The following is a 25,754-nucleotide window of genomic DNA, read 5'->3' on the forward strand; positions in this document are numbered from 1 at the left end:
GAACATGCTCTGAGGGGCTTCGCGCCAACCAGCCGTCCCAGCCACATTGGCAGGAAAGAATAATACGATACAAGACTAGATTCTAGTGCAAAAGTTTACTTTGATGCTTCATGTTCGGTTTATTGCTTGAGTAGAAAATACATGTCTAAAATCGCGCCCCCTGACCGCCAGTCCCATAATAATAAACTCCAGTGGGTATTGTAGAATAATGAAATCTTGATAAATGTCATAAATCGTCCGGGACTAATGGTTCTCGGCAAGGTGCTGTAACAGGGTCAGTGACTGATAAAGATACAGAGGGATGAGCGAATGTCAAACTTACCGACCACTCGGGGATGCCTTTGATCTGCTGCCACATGTATCTCTCCAGTTTGTTGGCGCTTTTTGCGTAAGGCGTCGTCTCATTGTTGTATTTTCGACAATTATCAAAAATCAACATGGCATCCCTGACAAAATCCTGTGGAGTGGGATATAGGTCTTTGTCATGCTTCTCTTCCATAGTAGACAAATCCATGGGCTCTTTGATGACCTCGTAGTAGTCGGGAACTTCGTCTCGGTTGACTGGTTGAACAAACGGCCAGGCAGCGGAATGGTTTTGCATATCGTTGAGAAGATGAAGCAATTGGTTGAAGTTTGGCCCGTGGCGAGGCTGACGTGCTAACTCGTCCATATCCGGTGACCACCCAGACTCTTTGATCGCGGGAATGGTGAGCGGATCGATCTTCGTAACACCGTTTTTCCATTCTTTAAGGGGTGGGTGAACGATATGTGATTTGCTGAAAGCGCGAATTTTGGCGTGTACCGCTTCTTTCTGCTTTAGTATCATCCGACCTGATTCCAAATATCGAATCTTGGGAAGCATTGTGCATTGCATAATGGTGCCACCCTCATAATCTTTGATGTATCCCATCCAGATTGCCCTGTCAAGGCTGATTTCTTTCGTGAATCCTTGTTTCTTGAAGTAGCCAATGGCATAGTTGTCGGCATAGGTAAGAAAATGCATGACATCGGAAGTTGCTTTCACATAGTCCTAGCATATGTTAGACGGGACGACACATGGTATGAACTTTCCGACAACATACCTTCAAGTGAGACATCAGATGCGCGCCGTATCCCTTGACTTGCTGGTCTGATGAAATAGCGCAGAACACGATCTCGGCGAACTTGCGACCTTTAAATGGACGGTAGGTAATGCCCCTAAGTCAGGTCAGCATACACACTCACAAATGAAGCAATGCAATGAAATTTTCGGCATACCCAACAACTTCCAACGGGTGTTTAACAATAGCAATTGAAAGATGTGTCCTGTCGTAAACCAATCGCGCAATGTAGTCTTTCGGCATCTTTGGCAGCTGTTTCTGGAAGATGCATTTGAGGCCAGTCAAGATAATAAAGCTTTCCCTATCCCCATCATTATTGACAACTCGGAACTCGATATCACCCGTTCGCTCTTCGATGACGGCGGGCTAGAAACACGTTAGCACCATCAAGGTGGCAAAGACGACGCTCGCTATTTACCTTCTCTGGGAACGGAACGATTTTGAGCGGTAGTTTCTCAGCGGTATCGTCCTATAACATCAATCAGCACGTGAAGATATAGTCATTTCTCAGCCTTTCCATACCTTGGTCTCGTTGCCTGGCGATTCTGTGCGAGCCTTCTTGTTCCTGTGCTTGGAATCCGGGGTATCGGCTTCTTCCGAAGCCTTGCGCTTCGCCATATCTAAGTGGCCATTAGCATACGGCGCATCTAAACAAGCAGGCCTGACACCCGCATAATGGCTTGTCCCGTACCTTCACTGGCTGACGACATGATAGCACAAGATTCTGCGATAGAGCGAGGTTGAGACGCGAGAAGACAGGTCCGCGACGTTCGCCGCGGGTTGGCTGAGGCCGGCCCGAAACGGTCTAGTGCCAGCGGTCGGGCCGGAGATTAGCCCTCGGAGCAACGATGATCCGGATGCCACGCGCCAAGAGGACAACTGGTTGCGAGCTCGATTGATCTGACCAGCTTCCATTTTCTTTCTCATTCATTGACATTCATTTTACTGCGGCGCAACTCGTCAATTGGAGAAGAAGCTTTTATCTGCCTGTCTGTCTTGCACCCTAGAACGTCGTTGCCCTTCAAAACCACCAAATGTCTCTCAACGAACTCTGGGAGGCATCTTCAGCTCCTTACCATCCGATCGTTTCCAAAGAGAGCCAGTTCGCCGTTGGCTTCACTTTGCTGCTGACAAGTATATATTATCTTCTCTCTGGCGCTTCTTGTTTCACAGCTAACATGGCTATCTGTCAGCCCTCATTTTGACCGGTCTCTTCGGTTTGAGTAAGTCAATACTCCATTAGCCTCGCTATATGAGTTGAATTGTATATTGATTGCCTTCAGATCGGTCATTCGTAAATATCACTCTGTTAGGACTGCCGGCATCTCTGGCCTTTGGGTATGCTACTCTCGCTTGATCCACCGCTCCCTCTCGAATCTAACTAACATGACAAAGCTTCGGAGCTGTGTTTATGATCTGCGCCGTTGGAGTTTACGTTTAGCTTTTCTTGATACCCCGCCCCCCATCACGCGTTCACCATGTACGATAATCGAGAGGTGAAGGGCTTGTGTTGCTAGATCTTTATTTCTCTCTTGTTATCTGAAATTTATCTCAATAATTGGGATTTGACCCTTTCAAAAATACTCTCCTCGTCCGCATTACCTACCATCATGGAACCCATATTCTCCGCCGTTTCCAATAACGCCAACCACCTTTATACTCTCTTGCGATGTATTGGGTTTGCCTCAAAAGCCTCCGTCCAACTCACTCCCGATGGAATCCGATTTTCCGTGGAAGAAAATAGGGTCATGCAGGGTTTAGCGTTCCTGGACAAGGCTCTCTTCACAACATACACTTTCAACCCACCTACTACTGGACAGGACGCCAACGATATGGATGACGAAGAACAAGACAACACCATACACCCGCAATTCCTGGTCTCCCTGTCTGCTTTGTTAGAGACGCTCCAGATCTTTGGCATCGGCGATACAAACTTGCCATCTTCTTCGTTTTCGAACCCGGCTCCTCAAAGCAGCGCTGCTGGTGCATTCGCTAATCCCGCATTACTACTTGGCCGGTCTTGCACATTGCGATACCAAAACATTGGCAGTCCGCTCAGCATCACCCTTTCAGAATCTGGCATCACCACAACATGTGAGCTCACGACATACGAGTCCGACGATCCTTCCTTCGGAACTGCTGCCGGTGAACTCGACATCCCTCTTCAGCGAGATGCTATAATCATGAAAATCATCATGCGCTCAGCATGGCTTCATAATGCTATCACCGAACTAGACGGTACAAATCCCACCGTTCTCTCTATCTCGGCCTCTTCAAAGAAAGAGCCTTTCTTCGCCCTCTCCGGCTCAGGTGGCCCTTTTAGCGAGTCTACCGTCGAATTCTCAATTGACAAAAATCATCACGACAACGATCTCAACCACAAACCACTCACTAGAGACGGAGAAGCGCCATCTAGACGGACAAAATTTGCGCCAACAGTTACCGAAACCTTTCAAGTAACCCCGCCTTCTTCAATGGGCTCCCGCGTCAAAGAGAATTACCGATTTGCCCTCATACGTAAAGCAGCACGAGCTATGGCCGCGGCGACAAAAGTGAGTATCCGTGGCGATATCCAGGGCGTGCTAGGTATGCAGTTCATGATTGAATTGGGGGATAATGGCAATGCGTCTGGTGGCAATCTTCCCAATGAAGGAGTTTCTAGGAATGTTAGCTTCGTTGATTTTCGGTTTGTGCCGTTAATCGATGAGGACGATGGAGAGGAAGAAGATGAGATGATATCATTTTGAGCGACTTTGTTTTATTATTATTTTTTTTTAAAAAAAAAAACAAGGTGTTGCTATCGTTTAGAACTCCAATGTGACATTATTTCTCCAAATCTTTAGGTGTCGGATGTTTCAAAGGTTGATAGCTGGCTAGAAAATGCACTTGTATAGCTTCAAATCTTAATCCATGGCACAATTCTACGTCTAATTTTCAGTTCCGCATATCCAAAGCACACAACGCCTTCGACATTTCATGGCATTCCTAAGTAGTGAATGACAATTTCACACGACACACTATACGCCTCCAGCAGTTAACGAGTATGAGAGCACGGTATTAGACAGGCTATAACAGAGGCTAAAATCAATGAGAAAGAGAAAGAAAGAAAGAAACTCCCGGCCAGCCTAAATCACATAACCTACAAATCGTTAGCTAGCACTACTAAACGTATTGAATAGACCAAACATACCTCAGCGATCGATTGTCTCTCAATAATCGATTTCTGCCTCTCATTCCTCGACACCCTGTAATAGTAATCACTAAAGTCGCCGCATTGCATGTGGCGTAGGAACTCTTCGTCATGGGTAATGACAATAAGTTGGAAATTTGATTGTTGTTGACGAGTCCTAATGATATCGTGAAGTGACTCGGCCAAAGAGCGAATGTTGTCTCGGTCCAGATTCGTTGTCGGTTCGTCCAGCGCGATGAGTCCACAGTTGACGCCAAAGCACTCAGCTAAAGCGAGACGAATAATGATACTTGCAAGGACCTTCTGGCCGGCACTGCATCGTCCACGCATGTCCATTTCGGCACCTTGCTTAACCATGCAAACTCGATAGTTATAAGAGCGGTTGCCCTTGGCGTTTTCGTTGTCAGACCTAATAAGAATGGTGTCGACATCGGTTCCTCGATACGTCCGCTGCCAAAGCTCCTCGATTATGCGATTTATCTCTTCCATCTTAAGACCGTGGTATTTCATAATGGCCTTGTCCAATGCACCCCCGTAACGGCCAAGATCGTCAACAGCAGCCTTTGTAGTCTCAACCCTGATATGGGCTTCCTTGTATTTGACAGCCGCGTCCTTGTAGTCGGTGTTCCAGTCTGCTAGGAGTTGCATGAGCTGGTCATCTTTTGATTTCATCTCACCCATCTTACTCGCTTGCTGGGCAGCAAGAGCGTTATGTTTCCGTGTCCATCTTTCGGATTCTTCCTTGAAACGACCGCGATCAACTTCTGCATTTTGTTCTTCCAATTGTCTAACGTCTTCTTGAACTTCCTCCAACGTTTGACAGGCTTGTCGATACGCCAGATTATCAGAGTATTGTCGCTTGGTATTCTCGCTATCCGTGAGTTGAGTAGAGATTTTGTTAATCTCTCGCGTGATTTCACTCTGTTCAGCCTCCAAAGACTCGATTGTCTGATGAATGCCTCCTAGGTCTTGTTTACTCCGAGCCAATTGACCTGGACCTCCGCGATCCTGGTAAGATTTGATCTCGTCGTTTGCAAGATCAAGCTGGCGCAGACTATCCGACAGTTTTGTTAAATCTTGCTGAAGCTCTCGCTCTTTTGCTTCGACACGTTGACTGATGTCGTCATACTTTGCCTGAGCTTTTGACATTTCAGGTAACAATTGTTCGATATCACGATCAGCATTTTCAATAGATCCTCGCTGCTTAACATTCGATGTTTTGTATTCTTCAATCCGAGCAAGAAGGCCTGATTTCTTTTCCAGTTGATAACTAGCATTATCCAGGCTGCTCTTCACGTCTCTGAGTTCCAGTTCCGACTTGTTAAGGTCATTTCGGCACTGCTCCTTCTCATTCGAAAGTTTTGTGACCGTCATTTTTATAGCCCTCGTTTTCTCTCCCAGGCCTGCAATTTCAGTTTGAATATCTTCAAGTGTCCGCGAAGACTCAGGGCCTTGCTGTTTGGAAGTAAGTTCTGCCAATTGAGATTGGAGAGACTTTATTTCGCCAGCAACACGAACAATCGACGTGACTGTTTTGGAGAGAGATTCCACCTCTCGTTTCTTCTCCGCGAGGTTGTCCACAGTCTTATCGTGATCTTCGATTTTAATCAAATATTCTTCTTTCTGTGACTGGAACTGCTCTTCCTCTTTCTCGAGTTCAGGAATGGCATTTTCCGTCAGGCGAACCCATGTGTCATAATCAGTGCTCACTATTCGGGCAGCTTCATATTCAGTTTCAGCCTGTTTCAAATCTTCGTCCGAAGAAGAAAAGTTCTTTTTGATCAAGCCTTCTACTCTGCTCCTAAAACTTCGCATTTCGGTGTCGTTTTTGAATGGTCTCATGCACGTTCTGCACATTTTCTTCTTATCAAGGGCATCCAGACACATATTGAAATATTCGTGCATCCCTGCAAACTGTTCGGCGTCTTTTCTTGTTTGGTCCAGCAAGTTTTGCCGGGTTTGCAGGACATCCGGATACTCAGTTGGGTCATCGTCGATGGCTTCTCGAATCTTCTTCACACATTCGTCGCGTTCCTTTTGTCGTTTCTGAAGATCTGCTCGAGTGTTCTTTAGCTTGAAATCGACTTGATCCAATTGTCGTCCGACCCCATCACGATCACGTTCAGCTATAGTCACAGACTTTGTCTCATCTTCCATCACCCTATGATATTCATTTTCGAGCGTCTCGGGGCTCCAGTTCTGCGTGACAAGTTTCGATAAACGCTCACCATGGGCACCTGACATGGTTTCTTGTTGGCGTTCGCGGTCTTTGAGCTCCTTTTTCAGATGGTCTAGGCGAGCCAAATCACCAGCTCGTTTCGTTCCTGCAATTAGTTCCGCGTTCAATTGGGCGCTCTTGTCCTCAAGCGACTTTAGATCATTGTTGGAATCTTGGATATCTTTATCCCACGTCGAATTTCGAAGGGCTTCTTTAAACCCATCAAGACGAGATTGTACGCCTTCTTTCTTCGATTCAAAAACTGCAATTTTCCCTTCATCAACGTCAATTTCATTTAGACGACTCTGAACCGACGCTACTTCTTTGTCATTATCGGAAATTTGCTTCCTTGCCAAGTTCTTAACCTCTTGAAGTGTCGATTTCCGTTGAGAAATTTGATTGAGAGCATTCTGTGTCTCGCGAATCTCTAACTGACCTTCCTTTCGAGTTCGTTCTAGAGCCTGGTTGTGTTCCTTTATCATCTTCCGCATCTTGTGCATAAACTCATCGATCTGGGCCTCGTCCAGGGTGTCATCAAACCCACGAATATTGTTTCTTCTGGAAATCTCTCTAACCATGTTTTCTCGTCTTTCGACTTGCCGCTCAAACTGAGCCTTGTCGTTCTCGTGTTTTCCATGCTCGGCTTGCTTGAGTCCTAACTGATGACGTGTGTTTTCAATCCGCCCCTTGATTTCCATATATTTTTCTTTTAGGGTTTCTTCTTGTTCTTGATACTGGATTTGTCTAGCTTCAAATTGCTCCAAAGTGGATTGTAGCCATTCATCAGACTCATCGAGTTCAACGAGGTGCCGCTTAAGATTATCGATACTAGTTTGAACGCTTCTTGCCTCGATCCGCTTCCCTTCTAGAGCACCAAGAACTTGCGCATAGCTCTCGGACTCTTTCCAAGCTTTGTCGGCCAGTTCGGCAGCGTTCCGCATCTCTTGAGACAGGTTGTGTGTCTCCTCGCGCAATGCCTCGATTTCCTCCTGCAGTTTTATGGATCTCTTCTCAGCGCGGTCCGCCTTGTCTTTATCTTCCTTTGAATGTTGCTCCATGATCTTGAACTTGGCGAGTTCTTCATTCTGCTTCTTCCTCAAGACTTTGATGTTATCAATCGCTTTCGTGTATTTCATAGCCTCGAATATTTCATCAAACTTCTTCTTCAACACGGAAGGTTCGCTCATCGGCCAGAGACTTTCGTCTTGGTGGCAGAATATAACGGAGTCGAGGATCGCTTTTGATACACCGAGATATTGGGGCATGATTTGGTCGAGTTCAGCGACACGAGACGATATTGCTGTTCGCTCTCCATCCTTCACCATTAAAAGCTGGCCTTCCAACGTTTTTTGTTGACGGGTCGTCTTTTTCACCGTGAGTTGCAGGCTTCGAGTTGCTACCATCTTCGCGCCTGACGTAGCTTTGAAGGCGAGCTTCACCTGGGCCAAAACTTCTTTCTCGCCGCATAGCTAGACACCACGTTTAGTGGGCTGTATTGTGTAACGCTCGAAACACGTACCTTCGGATCGTGAATAAAGGCTCCACCCTTGCTGTTGGGGGGTAAATCACCAGTAGTCGCATATTTGAGGCACTCGATGATTGTCTTCAGGCGGTTAATCTTCTATCATCAATTCCAGCATGTTGTGTACGCACAGTTTTCCCCGATCCATTATAACCTACGATCAACGTCAGAGGCGTGTGGAATTGAATCGTCTCGCTTCGAGTGTTGTCAAAGGACCGAACACTGCACAGAACAATTAGCGCTTGATATTAAGATAAAATAAAAATAGCCCTCAAGATGTATTCTTTCTAATACGTACCCAAGGATAGAGAGCTTGTCGATTTTCGCTGTTGCCGGCTGTTAATAAAGAACCTTCAAAAAGTTGCGATCGCCAGTAACATACACCTAGCATTGTCAGCTAACACAGACCTACATTTCGAATCCCCGAGAAAAATACTTACATCTTGGCCTAGGCCTGAGCAAGAATGAGCGACAACCAAGGGGGGCGAGATGAAGGATCATTCACCATGTTCCTGTAAGAAGAGAATGAGGCTGGATGCCAGCCGGAGCTTCTTTCCCAAAGGAGGCGACGGCTGCCTGGACGCTCAGGCGCGAAGACGCGGGGGTTGGCGCGAGAGCACGTGCCCGCTTAACACATCAAACCCCTTTGGGCAAGAGCGCGGCTCTTGGTCCTCTCCTCAATCTCAATCTCAACCTCTGGCTTGGGGCTCCTTCTAGTATGCGAGAAGATATCTAGAGGCCTGCGGGGATACCGTTGAGACCGACTTTTCAACGGTAATCCTTGGTTCTCGTCCAAGTTTTTATTCATGCCTCTCCTGCATCCGATCTTCATCCGTTCTTGGTGGCCGACGGGCTACCGATACCCCATAGAGCAATGGCGGGATCGTATCTATATGATCCTTCCAACAGCACCATGGCTTTGCCCGGAAGCGACATGGCGTCTGTCTTCGACCTGGACCTCGCAGACCTCGACCTGGTTCTGGACGACGGCGACGATCAAGGGCAAGATTCTATCGATTCGGCCGATGGCCGACGAATGAGCATTGACGACGATGGTATGGACATACAAGAACCTCAACTAGACAATATGGGGTCACAGAAAAGCGCGACAAGCGCTGCCACTGACTTCACGAGAAGACGAAATTGGACGCAACGTATACTTGCAGAGATGAAAGATATGCTTGTGGTGCTGAGTTCCGACGGCAAAGTCCTATATACGTCTCCCGCCTCGGCGTCAATTACCAATTATGAGCCCAAGCAGCTTGGCGGAAAATTCCTTTCGGAGTTTATGCACGACGACGATCGATCGTTATTTATTCGCGAGTTCAACGAATGTATCGCCACCGGCCACCGTCTCAGGTACCATTTTCGTTTCCGAAGACCCAACAGTGAATATGTTATTCTAGAAGCGTCGGGCCATGCGCACATGGCCGATGAGAAGACTACGCTGGGGACGGGCCAAGAGGGAAATGCCTGCCATGGTTTCTTTCTTGTCTGCCGACCATACCCTACCAAGACCACGGCGCTTTTAGACTCGTTTCTTGAACACAAAGTCGAGAATATACGGCTAATCAGAAGAATTGGCGACCTCAAAAACGAAGAAGAGGAAGAGTTACGCGCACAACAACAATGGATTCGTCAATCAGACAATTCGGAAACAATAAGTCCAGATGACGAAAATCAAGGCTTCGACAGCGGGCCGACAACATCAGCGGAACAAGGCATGATGCTCCCCCCCGCACGGCCCAGCGCATCGAATTCTGGCCAGGAAGGCTATAGCTTCATGGCCCCATTAGATGGAAATATCGACACGTCCTCCCGAAGCGATACCTCAGTGGTCGATGGCATCGAAATGCTCACCGGCCTACGATACGCCGAGGGCGAACGATCGCGAGGTCTCAGCACCGGCGCTCGGGATGGCGGTTTGATACAAGGACCGCCCGAGATAAATCACATGAGCGCCAGCTCAGACGACAATGACAAGAAGAAGAAAATCAAAACATCAGAGGAATACGTTTGCACTGACTGTGGCACTCTTGCTTCTCCGGAATGGAGGAAAGGGCCCAGTGGGCCAAAAACACTGTGTAACGCTTGTGGATGTGAGTTCATATTTTATGTTTGTGCTTGGTATATGTCGACTGACGAATTCCATAGTGCGCTGGGCCAAAAAAGAGAGGAAGCGACAAGGCTCTATCCAATCTTCAACCCAATTTTAACGTATGACATGACAACATTCAGCGGCCAACCTCTTTTTTTTTCTCGGCTGCTAAAAATTTTTCAAATACACAATATACCCATGTTTTACATTTTTATTCCGGAACATTTGTGTGATATCGATATCTTCTAGTCTATATATCACCAGGAGAAACAAGGTGTTGGTTTTCCTTGGAGAAATGATTTATACGGCATAGATTTAGGGGGGAAATTAGACAAATACAATGATTTAATGAGCTCAATTATACATGATTCCCTAGATACAGATACATACCGTCCATATCCAATTGGCCCTTTCGCAAGTAAATTGGCATGTTCATCTTCAGGCCGAATTTTAAAGCTGCGAGCATGGTTAATTCTATATTTACGTTGTATCAAAGGAACTTTGCCAAAGGCGGCAAATAGAACGTTCTTAACGACCCAGGCTCACAGTGTCTATAAGAGAGAAAACAGGCACTATATGTTTTATTCATCGGCATTGACGCGAAAATGGGTATTTATTTTGTATAGAAGGGCATTCTCTCCCAAACTACTTCAGACAAGCCTTGTCAAAAGAATTAGCAAAGTGCGATATTGGTCTCAAATAAACAGACAGCTGATTTCAAAGACTTCATTCATTCGTGGCGTCGACGTTTGATGCCAGTTCATTTTGTTCCTTCGCATCTATTTCCGGTGCTTCTGATCCGTCATCTGTTTCGGTTTTGGCAGAGGCACTCTCCTTGGGGGCAGATACATCGTCAAGGACAATATCTCCGTCTGCATCCCCATTGTCACTTGGTTGCACCTCCAATGTCTCGCTAGAAGGATTTGGCGAAGCATCCGCTCCGTCATTACCTTCCTGGTCCGGGTTTGAGCTCGAAAGCGTCATTTCGACGCCTTTGCCATCTTGCAGCCCCAAGTCTTCGACGCCGACTACCGACGGTCCACGAGCATGAGGTACTTCGTCAGGCTGTGGAGATGATCGGTCGTCGCCGTCTCCATTCTCGGTCAGACTGTTTGAAGAGTGCGGCGAGGGTTGGGAATTAGCTATTAGGCCAGCTTCTTGTTCCTGTCTGATAAGCTCTCCCTGGGTCACGGCTGCGTCTGTGCGAAGTGGGACTGCCCCTATAAATCAAGGTTAATACGTTTCTATCGTATCAAGGTCATAAGATCGTCTTTACCTTCTGCAACCATATCTGCATGCGCAACTTCGAGGTCAGGGTTGGCCAGCCAAGGAATCGGCGTGAGAAGCGCTCCCCCCAGCGATTCGTCACTGCCCAGAGAATCGTCCGTGACCACGGGGTGTGAGCTTGTGCCGTTTGTAATGCCATTGCTTAATTCCGTCCCCCCGGGTCCGCCTGTGTGCGGTAGGGGGAAGATGTCCGCACTGCTCGAGACAGATACCACCCGATCCACGGCTCTAAGATATGCGGGGAGAGTTCGGTATTGGCGTGTTGGACGCAAAATCAATTCGGCTAGTCGCTGGATTGTATGCGGTGGGTTTGATACAAAGTATGTTCGTAGAGTGCTTTTGATTGAGGCAAGGAGTGAGAGTAATGTCGGAGGCAGGCAATCGGCGTCGGTGTCGCCATGGAGCGTTTGGTGTGGACCGTCTGTGTTTAGTGCAGACTGCTCTAATGTTTCTTGGGTTTCTGAATACAGTGGCTGGTCTGCGGGTGGAGCGTTCTCCTTGTTGCTGCTCTGTAGGGAATCATGGATAGGGTATGATGACTGGAAGGACGAAGGGTGTGAAACGAAGGAAGATGCCAGTTGTTGTGGCACCTTTGGCATGGGAAATTCATTGCGAACAATCTGCTCCAGTCAGACTCTGTTGAATAGTTTTCTGTTGATATTACAGTCATTGGACTGGGTGCTGAATATATACCTGGTCGAGTCGTTCGAGCAACGGTTCGAGTTGTGCGGGCCACCGGTCGCTAGATTGAGTAGTCAGGATGTGAAGCACTGGGGTGGGTTCGTGGAGGCCTACTATTCCATCAATCCATCTTGGGCAACTGTCTCCAGGAGCCCCTCGTCTGACAAGTAGTGTTAGCAAGCGTTGGCTCGAAGAAACGCGATCGCACGTGCAATAACTCGGGGCAGGATGAGACTGTGGCAGGTGGTTGACAACGAGAAAGCGCCCAAGCTCGAAGCAAGTAGGGCGACGCGCAATAGAACGTACCTAAAGACATAGTGCGATGTCTTGTTCAGAAGACGGACGCAGGTGGGTTGCAGACGAATGGTCTGTGCAAGCAAGAGACATGACGATGCGATGCGATACATGTAGAGCGGGCTGGTTGGCCCGAGCGCAGTTATCGGTTGGAGAAAAAAAGCCCGGCTTGGCGCCTTAAGACGAGTACTACAGTACACATATGCATAATATGTATCAATCTAGAGTATTCTATGTGTATTTCTCTCTTGAATGGATGGTAGGGTACTATGGCGCTATATATGGTTGCTGGATAGAGTTGTCGCTAATACGTTTCATATTGTCACGTCTGATATATCTATATATATATATCCAGATTAATATCTGATTTAAATACCACATGTGCAACTCATTCAGCATTATTTTTTTTAAATGTTTATGCTAGTAAAACTATAATAGCGTGAAGATACAATGATAGTCATGGATCGACTTAAACCAATAAATACACCATTCAGTGCACATGAAATGACGAACCTTCAAGTATAAGGTGAAACGCCCACTTCTGTGGGAAGCAGGTCTATTAATATACCAATAAAAAGACTCTCCCAACAACTAAGCCTGGCTAACTCAATTGGCAGAGTGTCAGACTCTTATCATCTTAAGTTTGATCTGAAGATTTCTTCATTATCTGAAAGCTGCGGGTTCGACCCCCGCGTCGGGCTTACTTTTTTGCAAAATTTTTTCAGCAGCTTGGTGGCGGGGTATATATATGCCCTGCTGCAAGGCGAAATAGGACCAGCCAGTCTAGCCCACCCAAACAAGAAAATATTTAATATTTTTGTTCTTTCATTACTACATCTATCCATAGATAGATAGAGATGGAAATAATTGTAGCAACTAGCCGATTCAAACCTTGAAATGTGATTGGCCATCACGTGATGTGTTTTTTTTTTCTGGAAACGGCCTGAATCGGTCGACAATTTTCAAGATCCACCAGGACTTGCCCGTTTACAAGAGGGCAAAACTCGACAGAAAATAAACCTTCTAGCCGTGCACCTGGATAGACAAAAACAAGGTCACCCCTAGTAGCCATCATGATGTGGAACTCTCCCAAAGTTGGCATATTGGGTGGCGGGCAACTGGGCCGCATGCTAACAGAGTCGGCCAATCGACTGAATATCGACGTGCGCATTTTGGACGCTGAAAACGCACCAGCCAAGCAGATAAGCGCCCATGAAAACCACACAGTCGGCCACTTCAACGACCAACAGGCCGTTCAGGAGCTTGCCAAAACTTGTGATGTCGTGACCGCAGAAATCGAACATGTCAACACCCAGGCGCTCGAGGCGGTGGCCTCGCAGGTCAAGATAGAGCCTTCTTGGGAGGCGATCCGCATCATCCAGAACAAATACGACCAGAAAAAACACTTGTCCAAGTTCAACATTCCCATGGCAGATTACCGTGAACTCACACAGAATACACCAGAGGAGCTAGTCCAAATTGGAGAACAACTGGGTTTTCCATTGATGCTGAAATCCAAGACTCTGGCTTATGATGGAAGAGGTGAGAGATTAGAATCATATGCTTGGAATTGGTTTATGTTCTTTACTAACTAGTGATACCAGGAAATTACCCGGTCAAGTCAAAGGAGGAGATTCCTGCAGCCCTTGAAGCGCTGAAGGAGCGTCCATTATATGCCGAGAAGTGGGCTAACTTCACGATGGTAAGTGTGTGTCCCATTAAATCAAGTAAAACGATCTAATTCTCTATAGGAACTAGCTGTCATCGTTGTCAAGACAAACGACAGTGTTCTTTCATATCCTACTGTTGAGACCGTCCAAGAAGACTCGGTATGCAAACTAGTTTACGCCCCGGCTCGCAATGTATCAGATATCATCAACAAAAAGGCCCAAGAACTTGCACGAAACGCCGTAGCCGCTTTTAAAGGCAAAGGTGTCTTTGGTGTCGAGATGTTCCTGCTCGAGGACGACTCAATCTTGCTGTGTGAGATTGCGAGCCGCGTTCACAACTCTGGACACTACACGATCGAGGGCTGCGGTCTTTCTCAATTCGATACCCACCTCCGCGCGATCCTTGATCTGCCGATCCCCGCACAGAGCGTCGAGCTTCGACAGCCATCCGTCATGCTCAATATCATCGGCGGAGCCACCCCTGACTCCCATTTGAAGGTGGCAGAGCGCGCGCTTTCAATACCCAATGCTAGCATCCACCTGTACAGCAAAGGCGCCGCCCGACCTGGACGGAAAATGGGCCATATCACGGTAACCGCAGCGACAATGTACGAAGCCGAGACCTTTATTCAGCCCCTGATTGATACTGTCGACGAGATTCGGGCACAGCGCAGCGATATAAAGACGGCAGCTGCCAAATCCGGCGCATCGAAGCCTACCCCGACCGTTGGGGTTATTATGGGCTCAGATAGTGATCTCAAGACGCTAGTACCTGGCCTCAAGCTTTTGAGAGATTACTTTGGCATTGACCCAGAGGTTGAGATCACATCCGCCCACCGAACGCCCAACTACATGGCCGAATATGCAGAGAAGGCTGCATCAAGAGGGATCAAGGTTATTATCGCGGCAGCGGGGGGTGCTGCCCACTTGCCTGGTATGGCCGCCGCCCACACTGCTCTCCCAGTGATTGGAGTTCCTGTCAAGGGCAGCGCGTTGGATGGGGTCGACAGCCTGTATAGCATCGTCCAGATGCCACGAGGTATTTTATCTCTCTTCCAAAGATCAATTCAAAGTATTCATCTGCTAATACCATGCTCCAGGAGTCCCCGTTGCTACAGTTGGAATCAACAATAGCATCAACGCTGCCTTGTTGGCTGCGCGCATCTTGGGATCGTACGAGCCGGCCGTTCAACGAAAAGTCGAGCAGTATGCGGAAAATGCCAAGGTTGAAAACTTGGAGCTTAAGGGAGTGAAGATGAGGGAGCTTGGGTGGGAGAAATATTTTGAGCAGATGTGAGAGAATACACCAGACTACATACATGTAATTGATGAGTATGATTTATACCTGTTGGAGTTTATTATAAAAGTACTGGGAGGACAGGGTATTAGATCAATGATAACTATTAACCGTGTTACCTACATATTTGCCACTCCTATTCAAGATACGCACTATCCTATTATTAATTTCATTCACACTTGGATTCTATACGAGTTCTATACGTTCCCCTGTGTTAGTTGTCACTCATTTTGGTGATATTGATATATCACTACCAAAAGGCTCTTCTTCTCAAGGACCCCCGCTACTCCCTGCATACAGGGCCACCTTGACCTTTGGTTGTATTACCAATGTTACCAGTGTTATTTGATCCTGTTGAAGGTATAGAATAATATAGATTATATACTGTAATCTAACGTGATCCTTTGATGTCCCCTTCTCGTTTTATATGAGACCATAACACCACATCATCAGTACAATAACAATACCCACCCCTGATTATCTGTGTGCCTTAATTCGTTACTCCAAAGAACACATTATCCTATGCCTCACCATCCGCAAACTCCGACTCATGCTTGCTCTCCTTATCACCCAGCGAAGCATTTCTGTCTTCACGATCTTCCCTTGTCTCTTCCTTGGCCTTCAGAGCAGCCTCACGGTAGGTCATCCCGTTACCACTCTCGTATTTGATCTCGAACAGTCTGTCTACTTCTTCCAGCGACAACCCTGCTGTCTCAACATAAAAGTACCAACAGACGGGCACCCAGACCAGGTTGATAATGGCGAAGATGAGGTAGAACTTCCATCCAAGATTCTCAATGCCTAATTGAACGTTAAACACATTATTCGGATATAAAAAAAAACGGATACAAGGTATGAAGTAGAGACGTACCGACAGGAGTAACTGATACAATCGCATAAACTCCACACCAGTTAGTCACCATTGCAATCGCGCTTCCCAGGTTGCGTGTACGGTGGGAGTTGATCTCCGATGGATACATGAAGGGAATGGCGAGGAAGGAGAGTCCCTAATGTACCGAAGCATCAAATTAGAAAGAAGACCGGAAACTGGGGAGGATGAGTAAAAACTGACGAAGAAGAAATAGTAGAGGAAGAGAAAAGCCACGGCAACGCCATTGAGTGCCTTTGTGTTAATCCCCAGCCCCAAAGCAGCCATGCCAAAGCAGAGTGACTGACCGGCCGCGCCAAAGATCAACAGGCGTCTGCGACCGATTCTCTCAATCACGAACGTCGACATGCCCGTCCAAAACATCCATTGCATGGAGTCTACCGCCGATAGGATCAGTGCCATCCGATCACTGAACCCAAAGGAGCGCTTCAGCACGACAGGCAGGTAATAGGCGACCACATTTACGCCTCCGAATTGCTGCATGAAATTGACACCGGCGCCGAGGAGAATCCGGCGGAAAGTCTGCTGCGGTCCATTGTGGAAGATATCGCGCAAGCCCGCGCCCTGTGTTTCGGCCTCGTGCGCCACCATATTTTGGATGGTCTGGAGCATATCTATAACCTGCTCGTCATGGGGTTCTTTGTCTAACAGACGGACGATCACGTCTTGAATCTCGGAAGTAGGACGGCCCCGGAGACAGAGCCAGCGAGGCGATTCCACCATGAAGGGAATCCAGACGACAGTGAGAATGGCCAGCACGCATTGGAATGCCAGGGGGAAGCGCCAGCTAATTGACTCAGTAGAGATATAGGTGAAGCCAAAATTGATCCAATTCGCAAGCACATAGCCCATGACGAGATGGGTGAGTTGGAGGGATATCAGCTTGCCGCGGTATTCTGGCTTGCAGGTCTCGCTCTGCCACATGGGGACGGTGGTAGTGTTAATTCCAACCCCAAGCCCGGCAACTATGCGTCCGATGATCATATGGGGCATTGTGTAGGAGGTCGCTTGGAGGAGGCCCCCAAAGAGGCAGAAGAAGCAGGCTAGGGCGATAGACCGTCGTCGACCGAAAATATCGCCGGCGAACATGGCAATAATAGCCCCAAACACAGAGCCTAGGACATAGGACGAGGTCATTTGTCCTTGGACTGTGGTGTCCGGGTTGTCAAAGGTGGCCTGGAAGGATTGACAGGACAAAATGCCGCCGAAAACTCCTTGGTCGTACCCGAAAAGCATAAAGGCCATCCCGCAGGAGACAGTGATGCCCATAGTGAGGCGGCGGCCTCGTGGTTGTAGATTAGAAAGCATTATTAGGAAGTTGTTTGGATAAAGGCATAATCGTATACAGAATGCAACTACCGGACTCTTTATACCCTACCCCTAGTGAGATACTGGGGAAAACAAGCCAGTCTATACTGAATATGGAAAGTATTCACATTGAATGGGAACATGGATCTACCGTTAAACTCAATTCACCACTGAACTACCACACGGGTTTCCCTAAGCGTAGGGGCATATAACCTTCTAGCCATTATTTCTGTTGAGAAGCTACTAGTCTCAATATTGAGCCAGCCAATCCCCCGAATTTTCCCCGCTGTATATGATGGTGACCCCCATGGGGTAGTAAAATGTTTCAGACATGATTCGACGAAATACCAAAAGTGGGAGCTCTGGATTTAGCCGATCTTTCCCAAGCTATGATGGTGGATCGACGGGGGCAAGTAGCCGCGGGGATATGATTTCGGGTTACAACAGCCATGCGGTCCACGCACGAGTGGCCAGGATCGACAAGAAGCGTAAGAGCCGGAGGAAAGGAATACATAAATGGCCTCCTGACGACCGGAGAGCGGAGGCGAAACTATGATAATCGCGGCCAAAATATGGCATCCAACCTTACTGCTATCGTGACCGGATCAGCGCGCGGAATGTGAGTGACCACTAGTACTAACGGATCACGCCCATGGAGAATAAAATTAGTTTACTGAATTAATAGAGGAAGAGCAATAGCTCTCCGTCTCGCCCGGGAAGGCTACTCGGTCTGCATCAATGATATCCCCAGCGCCTCTGCCGAAATCAACGCGCTCGTCAACGAAATCAACAAAACCACACCGAGTGTTTCCAGTAAACAACCTCGTGCAATCGGTATCACTGCAGATGTGAGTTCTTCCGCACAGGTCACCGACATGGTCACCGAAACGGTGTCCCGGCTCGGTCCTCTTACGCTCATGATTGCCAATGCCGGCATCGCCCCGGCGCAACCCATTCTCTCCGTAACTGAAGAAGACATCGACAGCATTTTCAACGTGAATTTCAAAGGGACATTTAATTGCTACTCGCAGGCCGCTCGGCAGATGATACGGCAGGGTGATCCCGAGACATGTGCGGGTATCAACCGGTATAAGATTGTCGGGTGCGCGTCGATTGCTGGATTCAAGGGCCTGCCTACACTGGGGATTTACTCTGCGAGTAAGTTCGCAGTCAGAGGGCTCACGCATTCTTTGGCGGCAGAGATGGCGAGGCATAAGATCACGGTGAACGCCTATGCGCCGGGGATTGTGGGCACTGCGATGTGGGACGAGCTGGACGAGGCAATAGGACAGGTCGAAGGGAGAGCGAAAGGGGAGAGTCTCAAGTTGTACAGCAAGGATATTGCGCTGGGAAGAACGGGGACTCCGGAGGATGTGGCTGGACTTGTTGGTGGCTTCTTGGCTAGTAAGGACTCGGATTATGTGACGGGGCAGACGATGTTGGTTGACGGGGGGATTGTTTTCACCTAAGAGGTTCTACGAAATACGTACTATGTTCGTCATGATTGATTTATTTGACTTGGGGTAAATTGTATGGCAGTAAAAACCATGCGGGGTAGACTCATGTACTCCACAGAACCAGAATTCGGTTTGATTTGGGTTTCAACCTTCATATAAGACGGGCGCTCGGTTATATGCCCTCGGTCGGATTTCGCATGACCTTTTCAACACCCCTCCAAAAATATTGATATAAATTAAGAGGGCGAACGGGTGAAGCTACCGAAATCATCAATTGATACATACAATCAACATTCCACCACAATGCAAGCTCTTCGTTTCCACAGTCAAGGCGTCATCCAGCTCGACAGAATACCTGTTCCGTACATTGTCCTTTCTCAATGCTTAATGAGGATATAGCTAATATCAAGAAAAGGAAATGCCGCTCTCACGAAGTGCGAGTCCAAGTGGCATATTGTGGGATTTGTGGTACCGACATTCATGAATACCTCGGGGGTCCCATATTGGCCCCGAAACCGCAGCAAACGCATCCCCACACTGGAGCATCCCTACCTATTGTGTTGGGCCATGAGATGTCCGGCACAATTTCTGAGCTCGGTGAAAATGTCAAGGGCCTGTCTCTTGGCCAGAAAGTCGTTGTTAACCCTTCGCTTGGTGATTCTCAGTATGGGACGGACCCCTGTGTCTCGTGTCAAGCCGGTCGTCCCAACACGTGCAGCCAGGCTACCTTTTATGGACTGAGTGCTCCGGGCGGTGGATTTGCCAACGAGATCACGGTGCATCAAGCTAATATTATGCCCGTTCCCGAAAACGTACCTCTGAAGCTGGCGGCACTGGCCGAACCTCTGGCTGTCGCTTGGCATATGGTGCGCGTATCAGGCTTTGTCAAGGGTCAGAATGTTTTGATCCTTGGTGCTGGTCCAATTGGACTTGCGCTGTTAATGATATTGAAGGCCAAGGGGGCCGGGAAAGTTATTGTTAGCGAGGTGTCTTCGATGAGAATGCAGTACGCCCAGCAGTTAGGGGCTGACAAGGTGGTGAACCCCATGGGTGGAAGCGCCGATACTCCTGATCCAGTGATGGCAACAGTGCGGGAGCTGACAGGCGAGGGTGTTGACATCTCTTATGAAGCATCTGGTCTTCAAGCCACTCTTGATACTGCTATTGCAGCTGTAATGCCAGGAGGGGTTATCTTCAATGTTGCAGTGCATGAGAAGCGACTACAAGTGAACATAAATGACCTTGTGCTCACGGAGAAGAAAATGACTGGCGGTATATCCTATACATCGGAGGATTTCCAAGGTGTTTTGGAACTTTTGGCTTCAGGGACAATCCCGGCGGAAAAACTGATTTCGTCTGTCGTGCCTCTTGCGAATATCATCGAAGATGGATTTCAGGAGCTGATAAACAACAAGACCAAGCATGTCAAGATACTTGTTCAGGCGAACAGAGATTTAGAGGATTAATTGTGTTAAGCGAGAAGTCAATTCATGTATATTGAGCCCATTACATATCTAACTGTACAGCTGTGATGTAGTTACTGGCCTCGTCAATGAGCGGAAGTGAGCTACCTTTGCCACTGTTTCTGTGGAGAATGTTCTTTTAGCCGTGCTTATATCAGTTGTATTAGTCGCTTCCCCTCGACAGTCGTTGTTATGTTAGGACTGACGGATGTTCCTGTTGTAAATTGTGGAGAAGGTAAAGAGGTATTTATTATCTACAAACAGTGTACCCCCTAGCGAGATTCCCATTAATTACCCCCGGGGTGTCTCCCTTTAAGAAATAAAGCATGACTGATATTCGCAGAATTTCTGTAACTCTAATACATATGGGGTTGAAAAAAAGACCACCCGTCCGCATTCAACGGCAAAATGTTCGGTAAAAACAAGTGGTTTTCCATGTCTTCCGTGAAATCTTCACGAATCATCGGGTCCCAGTTCGAACCTAACAGAATATCATTATCGTCTAGATGACCAAACGCGCCGCGGTCCTCGCTTCCTCTTCCTAGCAAGTCTAATCGATGGCCAGGGGCTGATCTATCTTGCTGTATATCACCAGTATTGGTAGGCGATCTGGTATTTTCATTGCGATTTAGACAAAGAAAATCGAATACTTGCATTGCCCAGTGACCCGGACCCCACGCTTCCTGGATCTCATTTAGTATGACCCGACAATTATCCAGGCTGGCCTGTGCCATCTGGGCGACGGAGTCCTCCGCGTGCTCCATTAGGCGGTAGAGGACAATACCAGCGACAAAGAATCCGACAAATAACTCATGGGGGAGCGCGCAAACAGTTGTTTTAGTCAAGAGGGTGATGGCGTTTGAAGAGATGGTTCTAGCGGAAAAATAGACGAGGTCCTGTTGGATGGGTCCCGGCTGGCTGAAGGACGGACTATCGATGTATAGAAGGATTATATAATAGTGGTATAGGAGCTCTAGTCCCGTAGAACATGCGAAAGGAGGCGACACATCGCCGGTCCATTGATTGAGCGAGAGTCGAAAGTCCAGATGCCACTCATCTAGTTGCGAATGGACAGTCTCCCGGGTGAGATCATGATTTGCTGGCCCTACGCGAACTTGCATAATGTCTCGTAGAATTTTCGACAGCCTTGAGACCTGGGTTTGGTAGAATGCACTCTCTGGGCTCTCGTGGGTGAAGTCGTCTGCGGTTAGCATCCCAGTGTCACTCTGACTCAGATTGATCTGAAAAGGCCGACCAAGGAGCACCGAGCAACACGAGTCACGAACAACTAGTGTCCACCAGAGTCTTCGCAAGAGGCTTTTGTGTGTATGAGGCACATTTGACGAAGCAACTGGGCGATGAATGCCTAGCGAGATGGCAAAGGTAACAGCGAACCCAACCCATGAACACGAATTCCAGTAGCTCTGCATTTCAGGCCCCCAGAAGCTGAGCATAATCGTGGCCTGAAGAAGGATGAACTTGTCCCGATCGTAGCCAATGTTGAACAAAGCCGTCGCCTTATGATAGAAGTAGCGACGGGCGTCCAGCCTCGATGCGAATTCAGACCGATGGATCACGGCCAGATCACAAAAGGTAGCCCCGATAAAGCAGATGGTGTGCAGCAAAATCCAAGGAAGCCTTTTCTCTCGGTGGCAGTTTTCAACCTCTTGCGTATTCACGATCGAGTAGAGTGGATGGAAACGAGTAAAGTAGGCCTTTAATAGATCACTTAGCATTCGTTCCGGGGGCAAGGTAAAGCACCCCTTAGATTCGAGGTACGCGATATCCGCTGCGTCTAGATGTGGTGGATGGATGTCCTGTCGAATGACTTCGAGATTTGAACTGTCTCGAATATGCTCACTGGCAGCATGAAGTGAAGGACTTGATTTCTGCGGTGAGTCTTCCAGAGCAAAAGTCAACGGGGACGGCTCCCCAAGGAGGATTGGTTTATGTTGCCTCTGATTTCTTTCAGTCTGCCAAGCCAGATAGTCTTCAAACTGGGCAGTGACTGACCGGGTTTCCGGAGCATTGCTGGTATTTGATGCGGTTCTGATAGTGGGGTTTATGGGGGCATTCTGCGAAGTCTCGGATGGGGAGAAATCGATATTCGAAGCACTGCCTTGCATGGTAATATGTGCCTTGCACTGCTCCTGTTGCTTGACTTTCTGATGGTTTGGAGACTCCTTGTCGGAATTAGAGGAGCCTTTTCGAAAGGCCTTGCGATCATAGGTGCCTCGTCGAGAGGAAATCAAGACACAATGATCGTGGTTGTCCATGCGGCAACGGCTACAGGGCAGCCCATTCTTCATTGCATCGCATTTAACTTTGCGCTGGCTGCATCGTTTGCAGGCCTTGGCGGCACGAATGCCAGGCTTTTCCAAGTGCGCCATAGCCGTTACCTGAGGTGGTCAGGAAGGTAGCCATGTCATGCTCAATGTCCCTGAAGATAAGCGTATACAACGGGTATCCGAATGTGGGGTACTGATAGCTTTATGCTACGTATTGTGCTTCCCCAGATATGCGTCTTTCTGTATCCAGCGTTCCTGCTACCTTTACTACCTGGAGTAATGGTAGTGGGCCATGTGAATTGCTACTGAGAGCACCGAATGGTCATCTCCCTTGGGCCGGCAAGTTGGCTTCTTATACAAATGCTGTAGGGCTTCCCGATTAAGGTTAGACTATGACCCACATGGATCGGCTCCGATCGTGTGGGTCGGGGATCGGCACGCTAGAGTCGGACCCGAATTGGGGGTATGTGGAGTACGTACCACGTAGGAGGGATTTGTCATAGGCATGTCTGACGCTAGCATTGACTGCCGTTTACCGCTTTGCTATGCCTCATCCCTTCTTTTGTTTTATTCCCTATAATGGCTGTGATATCAATTGATATCAATTGGCCCCTTTGAGTATATTAGTAGAATTATCTAGCTATGGCAGAATCGTATGGAGGTGTTATTCGTTGAAGGCGAATATATTTCTAACTGACTGATCTCTAACTTTGTATACATGTAGGGGGTTAGTTACTGAAATGGAACAAATCAACTGACATTGGATGTAGTTTATTGTTAAGTTGAAGCTATATCATTTAAATCTAATATTCTAACGCACCCAATTCTAAATCTCTCCATATTGATACAATCCCTCCTCAAGACCCTTGATCTGCAAGGCCAGAGGCTTGGAAAAGTACCGACACATTGCGAGGTTTCCGCCATGGAACCAGAAGCCCGGATGTCCGCTCTTCTGCCAAATTGTTCGCATCTCTCCCTCCTCGTTGAACCCCCATACGTCGCTGACCTTGTCGGCCACCGCATCGCCAAACATTAGGCGCGTCTGCGTCCGCATGTTCTGGTAGCCCGTGGCTAGGATGATCTCGTCTGCCTCAATCTCAGTACCGTCGGCGAAACGCAGGCCCCGCGGTAGTACTTCTTCGATCTCCTGTCCCTGCTTAATCTTGATCTTGCCGTCGACGATGAGCTGGCACGCTCCCACGTCGATGTAATATCCGCCACCCCGCTGGAAATACTTGATCAGAAGACCGCCGTCATCTGGGCCCATATCGACGTTGAAGCCTGCACGCTTCAGCCCGTCGAGGATTACCTGGTCGTGCTCGCGTGTCTTCTTCGTCAAGCCTACTTGGCGGGCTTTGAGGACGGGCGTGGGCAACCCGTGAAGCAGAATGTCTGCGTCGCCCACGGGTGGACCATTCTCTTCGTAGAGACCCTTGAAGGCGATGTCGGTAATGGCCTTGGATGACACTACATGCGTGCTTGAGCGCTGCACCATGGTTACGTCGTAGCCCTTTTCGAGGTAGTCCTGAGCAATATCGCTCGCGGAGTTGCAAGAGCCCACAATGACGGCCTTTTTGCCTTGTGCATCTTTCCGGGCGCCTGGAAATTCCGAAGAATGGCAAATTCGGTCGCCCGTGAAGTTCTCAATGTTTTTCAGTACCGGCTGGTTTTTCTTGCCTGAGTGGCCCGTGGCCTGGATGATATGTCGGGGTCGAAACGTGCGGATCTCACTGGTCCCATCCGCCCGCTTGCGATTCAAAATGACCTTCCACGATTGCGCGGCTTCGTCCCAATGCGTGTGGACGAGCTCTGTGCGAGTCCACACGTTGAGTTCGAGGAGCTTGGTGTACGCCTCAAAGAATTCGGCCAGTTTATCCTTGGGCGTGAAAATGGGCCAATGCGCGGGGAACTCCAGATACGGCATGTGGTCGTACCAGATGGGGTCGTGAAGGACGAGTTGGTGATAACGCTTTCGCCAGTTATCGCCCACGCGCTCATTTTGGTCGACCACGAGCGTCTCAACGCCGAGCATCTTGAGGCGAGCGGCGGCCGTGAGGCCGGCTTGGCCACCGCCTATAATGAAATGTAAGATTTTGATCGCTCTTCTTAACAATAGAATAGCGGTAACTTACCAATAATGACGACGGCTGGCTCGTCTGAAGAAGAAAAGTCGGATTCTGCTTGCCTTCTCTCTGCCCAGTTCTTCCGGCCGGGTCTCCCTCCATGTTGCACGCCTGGGACCCGTCGCCCATTGAGTGCTTCTTCGTGACCGCGGAGCTCCTCAAGCCTCGTGTATAGCGTGAAAATCTTCCACGTGCCCTCTTGCTCCACCAGGCTAACAAGGCCAGTGCCACTGCCGATGACAGTTTCTACTGTGATAAAGAACTGTATCCCCAACACTTCCCCCGCCGGATCTAGCGGGGTAATCTTCGGGGCTCGAACAGCGGTGCTGGTGTCAAGTGCTATCTTCCTGAGACGGAAGCCATCTCTAGACTGTGAAGAGCCTTGAAGAAAGTCAAGGATGGCTGGTGGAGTCGAGGCAGTGCGAAAGACCCACGTAAGTGCGAGGTGGTCGCGCCAGTAGCCACCTTCGACGAAGAGATTTGAGATAGTGGTAAAGTCCTTCTTTTCGAGGGCGTGATTAAATGTATCCACCAGCTTCGAGGCGGCCTCGCCCGGGTTGGTAGTGGATGCAGGCTTGACCACAGGAGGGAACTTTGCCACGGGGATATTGAAAGACCCAGGAACCGGTCTCATGTGAGAGGGAATTGGTTGTTCAGCAATTGTAGCAGCCATGATGGATGGTGGTTCAGAGAAATTGGGCATGAGCTCCAGGTTCAACAATCTGGGAAGCGATGTTCATTTTATAGCCTGTTTTGTGAGAAAACACGATGGCATCAAACCATTGTACTAACCCCATCCCCCCGGTATTCCGGTTCCGACTGCATATGAGCGGAGCCGATCCAGATGGGTTCAAGGTTCAGGGGATCTT

At 48.4% G+C, this 25,754-nt stretch overlaps 11 protein-coding genes and 1 non-coding gene across 12 annotated transcripts; 6 read left to right on the forward strand and 6 right to left on the reverse strand.

Annotated features, from left to right (window-relative positions):
* Window positions 1–243: 243 nt before the first annotated feature.
* Window positions 244–1,810, reverse strand: TRUGW13939_02711 (uncharacterized protein; the record flags this gene model as incomplete). The annotated part of the gene is made up of 7 exons (XM_035485900.1): window positions 244–264; window positions 323–1,030; window positions 1,083–1,197; window positions 1,258–1,466; window positions 1,519–1,569; window positions 1,623–1,720; window positions 1,792–1,810. The coding sequence occupies 7 exons, from the start codon at window positions 1,808–1,810 to the stop codon at window positions 244–246; spliced, it is 1,221 nt and encodes a 406-aa protein (XP_035341793.1).
* A 324-nt stretch (window positions 1,811–2,134) lies between these two features.
* TRUGW13939_02712 (uncharacterized protein) lies at window positions 2,135–2,541 on the forward strand (the record flags this gene model as incomplete). Its single annotated transcript, XM_035485901.1, has 4 exons — window positions 2,135–2,234; window positions 2,294–2,323; window positions 2,384–2,438; window positions 2,496–2,541. 4 exons carry the CDS (start codon window positions 2,135–2,137, stop codon window positions 2,539–2,541), a joined length of 231 nt encoding a protein of 76 aa, XP_035341794.1.
* Window positions 2,542–2,710: 169 nt separating this feature from the next.
* On the forward strand, window positions 2,711–3,847 carry TRUGW13939_02713 (uncharacterized protein; the record flags this gene model as incomplete). Its single annotated transcript, XM_035485902.1, has 1 exon — window positions 2,711–3,847. One exon carries the CDS (start codon window positions 2,711–2,713, stop codon window positions 3,845–3,847), a length of 1,137 nt encoding a protein of 378 aa, XP_035341795.1.
* Window positions 3,848–4,230: 383 nt separating this feature from the next.
* TRUGW13939_02714 (uncharacterized protein) lies at window positions 4,231–8,421 on the reverse strand (the record flags this gene model as incomplete). Its single annotated transcript, XM_035485903.1, has 6 exons — window positions 4,231–4,239; window positions 4,291–7,977; window positions 8,028–8,129; window positions 8,189–8,252; window positions 8,329–8,356; window positions 8,415–8,421. The coding sequence occupies 6 exons, from the start codon at window positions 8,419–8,421 to the stop codon at window positions 4,231–4,233; spliced, it is 3,897 nt and encodes a 1,298-aa protein (XP_035341796.1).
* Window positions 8,422–8,943: 522 nt separating this feature from the next.
* Window positions 8,944–10,246, forward strand: TRUGW13939_02715 (uncharacterized protein; the record flags this gene model as incomplete). The annotated part of the gene is made up of 2 exons (XM_035485904.1): window positions 8,944–10,129; window positions 10,185–10,246. 2 exons carry the CDS (start codon window positions 8,944–8,946, stop codon window positions 10,244–10,246), a joined length of 1,248 nt encoding a protein of 415 aa, XP_035341797.1.
* Window positions 10,247–10,854: 608 nt separating this feature from the next.
* TRUGW13939_02716 (uncharacterized protein) lies at window positions 10,855–12,412 on the reverse strand (the record flags this gene model as incomplete). The annotated part of the gene is made up of 5 exons (XM_035485905.1): window positions 10,855–11,348; window positions 11,405–12,035; window positions 12,109–12,157; window positions 12,211–12,256; window positions 12,403–12,412. The coding sequence occupies 5 exons, from the start codon at window positions 12,410–12,412 to the stop codon at window positions 10,855–10,857; spliced, it is 1,230 nt and encodes a 409-aa protein (XP_035341798.1).
* A 573-nt stretch (window positions 12,413–12,985) lies between these two features.
* TRUGW13939_02717 lies at window positions 12,986–13,091 on the forward strand. The gene has a single exon. It is a non-coding gene; the product is annotated as a tRNA-Lys (tRNA).
* A 372-nt stretch (window positions 13,092–13,463) lies between these two features.
* On the forward strand, window positions 13,464–15,357 carry TRUGW13939_02718 (uncharacterized protein; the record flags this gene model as incomplete). Its single annotated transcript, XM_035485906.1, has 4 exons — window positions 13,464–13,932; window positions 13,995–14,092; window positions 14,142–15,099; window positions 15,161–15,357. The coding sequence occupies 4 exons, from the start codon at window positions 13,464–13,466 to the stop codon at window positions 15,355–15,357; spliced, it is 1,722 nt and encodes a 573-aa protein (XP_035341799.1).
* A 520-nt stretch (window positions 15,358–15,877) lies between these two features.
* Window positions 15,878–17,554, reverse strand: TRUGW13939_02719 (uncharacterized protein; the record flags this gene model as incomplete). Its single annotated transcript, XM_035485907.1, has 3 exons — window positions 15,878–16,158; window positions 16,229–16,364; window positions 16,430–17,554. The coding sequence occupies 3 exons, from the start codon at window positions 17,552–17,554 to the stop codon at window positions 15,878–15,880; spliced, it is 1,542 nt and encodes a 513-aa protein (XP_035341800.1).
* A 572-nt stretch (window positions 17,555–18,126) lies between these two features.
* Window positions 18,127–20,477, forward strand: TRUGW13939_02720 (uncharacterized protein; the record flags this gene model as incomplete). Its single annotated transcript, XM_035485908.1, has 3 exons — window positions 18,127–18,173; window positions 18,240–18,992; window positions 19,427–20,477. 3 exons carry the CDS (start codon window positions 18,127–18,129, stop codon window positions 20,475–20,477), a joined length of 1,851 nt encoding a protein of 616 aa, XP_035341801.1.
* Window positions 20,478–20,830: 353 nt separating this feature from the next.
* Window positions 20,831–22,750, reverse strand: TRUGW13939_02721 (uncharacterized protein; the record flags this gene model as incomplete). The annotated part of the gene is made up of 1 exon (XM_035485909.1): window positions 20,831–22,750. The coding sequence occupies one exon, from the start codon at window positions 22,748–22,750 to the stop codon at window positions 20,831–20,833; it is 1,920 nt and encodes a 639-aa protein (XP_035341802.1).
* An 838-nt stretch (window positions 22,751–23,588) lies between these two features.
* On the reverse strand, window positions 23,589–25,558 carry TRUGW13939_02722 (uncharacterized protein; the record flags this gene model as incomplete). The annotated part of the gene is made up of 2 exons (XM_035485910.1): window positions 23,589–24,835; window positions 24,895–25,558. 2 exons carry the CDS (start codon window positions 25,556–25,558, stop codon window positions 23,589–23,591), a joined length of 1,911 nt encoding a protein of 636 aa, XP_035341803.1.
* Between the last annotated feature and the right edge of the window lie 196 nt (window positions 25,559–25,754).

The sequence above is a fragment of the Talaromyces rugulosus genome, chromosome II (assembly GCF_013368755.1).
Source record: "Talaromyces rugulosus chromosome II, complete sequence".
NCBI lineage: Eukaryota > Fungi > Ascomycota > Eurotiomycetes > Eurotiales > Trichocomaceae > Talaromyces > Talaromyces rugulosus.